Source organism: Echinops telfairi, unplaced genomic scaffold (assembly GCF_000313985.2).
Source record: "Echinops telfairi isolate 266 unplaced genomic scaffold, ASM31398v2 ScPeMD7_7458;HRSCAF=8496, whole genome shotgun sequence".
Classification (NCBI taxonomy): Eukaryota; Metazoa; Chordata; class Mammalia; order Afrosoricida; family Tenrecidae; genus Echinops; species Echinops telfairi.
In genome coordinates, this window is record NW_022111358.1 from 30,145,540 (window position 1) to 30,147,118 (window position 1,579).

General features: G+C 62.6%; 1 protein-coding gene across 1 annotated transcript in view; it reads right to left on the minus strand.

Moving 5' to 3' along the window:
* Window positions 1-53: 53 nt before the first annotated feature.
* The window catches only part of PLEKHH3 (pleckstrin homology, MyTH4 and FERM domain containing H3), a 9,382-nt gene continuing 7,856 nt past the window's right edge, over window positions 54-1,579 (minus strand). Inside the window, exons 12-14 of the mRNA XM_045299452.1 lie at window positions 1,421-1,572; window positions 933-1,124; window positions 54-436 (exon numbers count right to left, since the gene is read on the minus strand). Of these exons, the coding sequence (XP_045155387.1) occupies window positions 263-436; window positions 933-1,124; window positions 1,421-1,572 (518 nt within the window). The 3' untranslated portion in view covers window positions 54-262. The remainder of the gene's footprint in view (window positions 437-932; window positions 1,125-1,420; window positions 1,573-1,579) is intronic.

The following is a 1,579-nucleotide window of genomic DNA, read 5'->3' on the forward strand; positions in this document are numbered from 1 at the left end:
GTGTCCCCAGGGGTGGAGTTCTGAGCTTCGGGGCTCTGACTTGTACAACACTCTCATCAGAAGACTTTGTGTAAATAAGGATTTTTTTTTTTTTTGCTTCTCTTCTACAAATAAATTAAGAAACAACCTAGAAAATCGCAGCCCCTGGGTTGAGGGTATACTCTGTCCCTGCAGGGCCAAAAGGGTCCACAGCGTCCTCAGATCTCAGAACAGTCCAGGCCCAGGCTGGGAGCAGGAGGGAGGTCATGACCTCTTGGCAGGCTCAGTCCTGCAGCTGCCCCAAACAGCCAGACTGTCGCTGGGGCTCGTCCAGGCCCGGGTGCTGGCTGGGAGGGGAGATGTCTGGCTGGTCTTGGCATGGTGAAGGGCTGCTGTGGGGCCTCTCAGGGGAGGGGCTGGCCAAGTAGGCATTCACCAGCTGCATGATCTCTTCCACCTAAGAGAGGGAGGAGGGCAGGGGGCCACCAGGCCCTTTGGTCCCATTTCCTACAGGCTCAGAAACTCCAGGTTCCTGGCCAGGACCCTCCGTGACCGGACCCCTGCAGCCTCCCCCTCTCCACAAAGTGCCGCTCACACTGGCTGCTCCTCTGCCCCTCTCCGCTGCCAAGTCTATTCCCATCTCTGGACCTCCACCTGGAATGCTCCTCTCCAGATCTGAAGGGTCACCTCCTGACTGTCCTCCCTCAAGCCCCGGCCACTCCAGCCCCGTCCTGGCTGGCTGTTCTTCTCTCTGGGGTACTGCCCCTGATCTGAAATGTGGCCCCGGATGACTTGGTGCTTGTCTGGCTCTCCCACTCCCATGTAGGCTCCCTGGTGTCTCAGCACGGCTGGGCCAGGCCCATGCTCAGTCTTCCAGAAATGTTTCTTGACCTGCCTTCCCTTCCCTTGGCCCACCCCCGCTCCACCCCCCACCCCCGCCAGCTCCCACTCACCTGGGGACTCTGCAGGACAAGCTGGCTCTCTCCCACCCTCAACACCATGGTATGGGGTCCGGTTAGCTGGCAGGCGGCCACATGGCCATAGCTGACACTGTGGATGGGCTCTGTCTCTCCTGGGCGGGAGAGGGACATGGACTTGGCGCCCAGGCCCAGGCATAACTTCTGTGGAGGGCCTCCACCAGGCTCCTGGGGGCATAGAGAGAGTCAGGGGGGGGCGGTGGAGGAGAGAGAGGACACTGCCATTGGGTTTGGTGAGAGAGGTTCTGTGAGCACCTGGTTCCCCCACTAGCCCCACAGCGAGAGCCTGCAAGGAGTCACAAGGCACCCGAGAGGTGAGGGGCCCCATGGGGACCGCAGTAGGTGGAGCTTCGAGGTTCTGCTGGGGTGGGCAGTGTGACCCATGGTGGGGGCCTGCGGCGCGGGGGCAAAGATCCCGTGGGGCTTGGGCCGCCAGAGTCCCCCTTCTCCCTTCTCCCCCTCACCGTGCTCAGCTCCAGAACGTCATACCGAGCAGCGCCGAACCCCGGACACTGCGCTGCCAGAGCCAGGTAGGCAGCCATGGCCTCCGCTCGGCCCATTCCCCGAAGCCGCTTCCAGCCGCCCAGCAGGGCCGTCGCGGTGCCGGGGCCGCCACCTCCTCC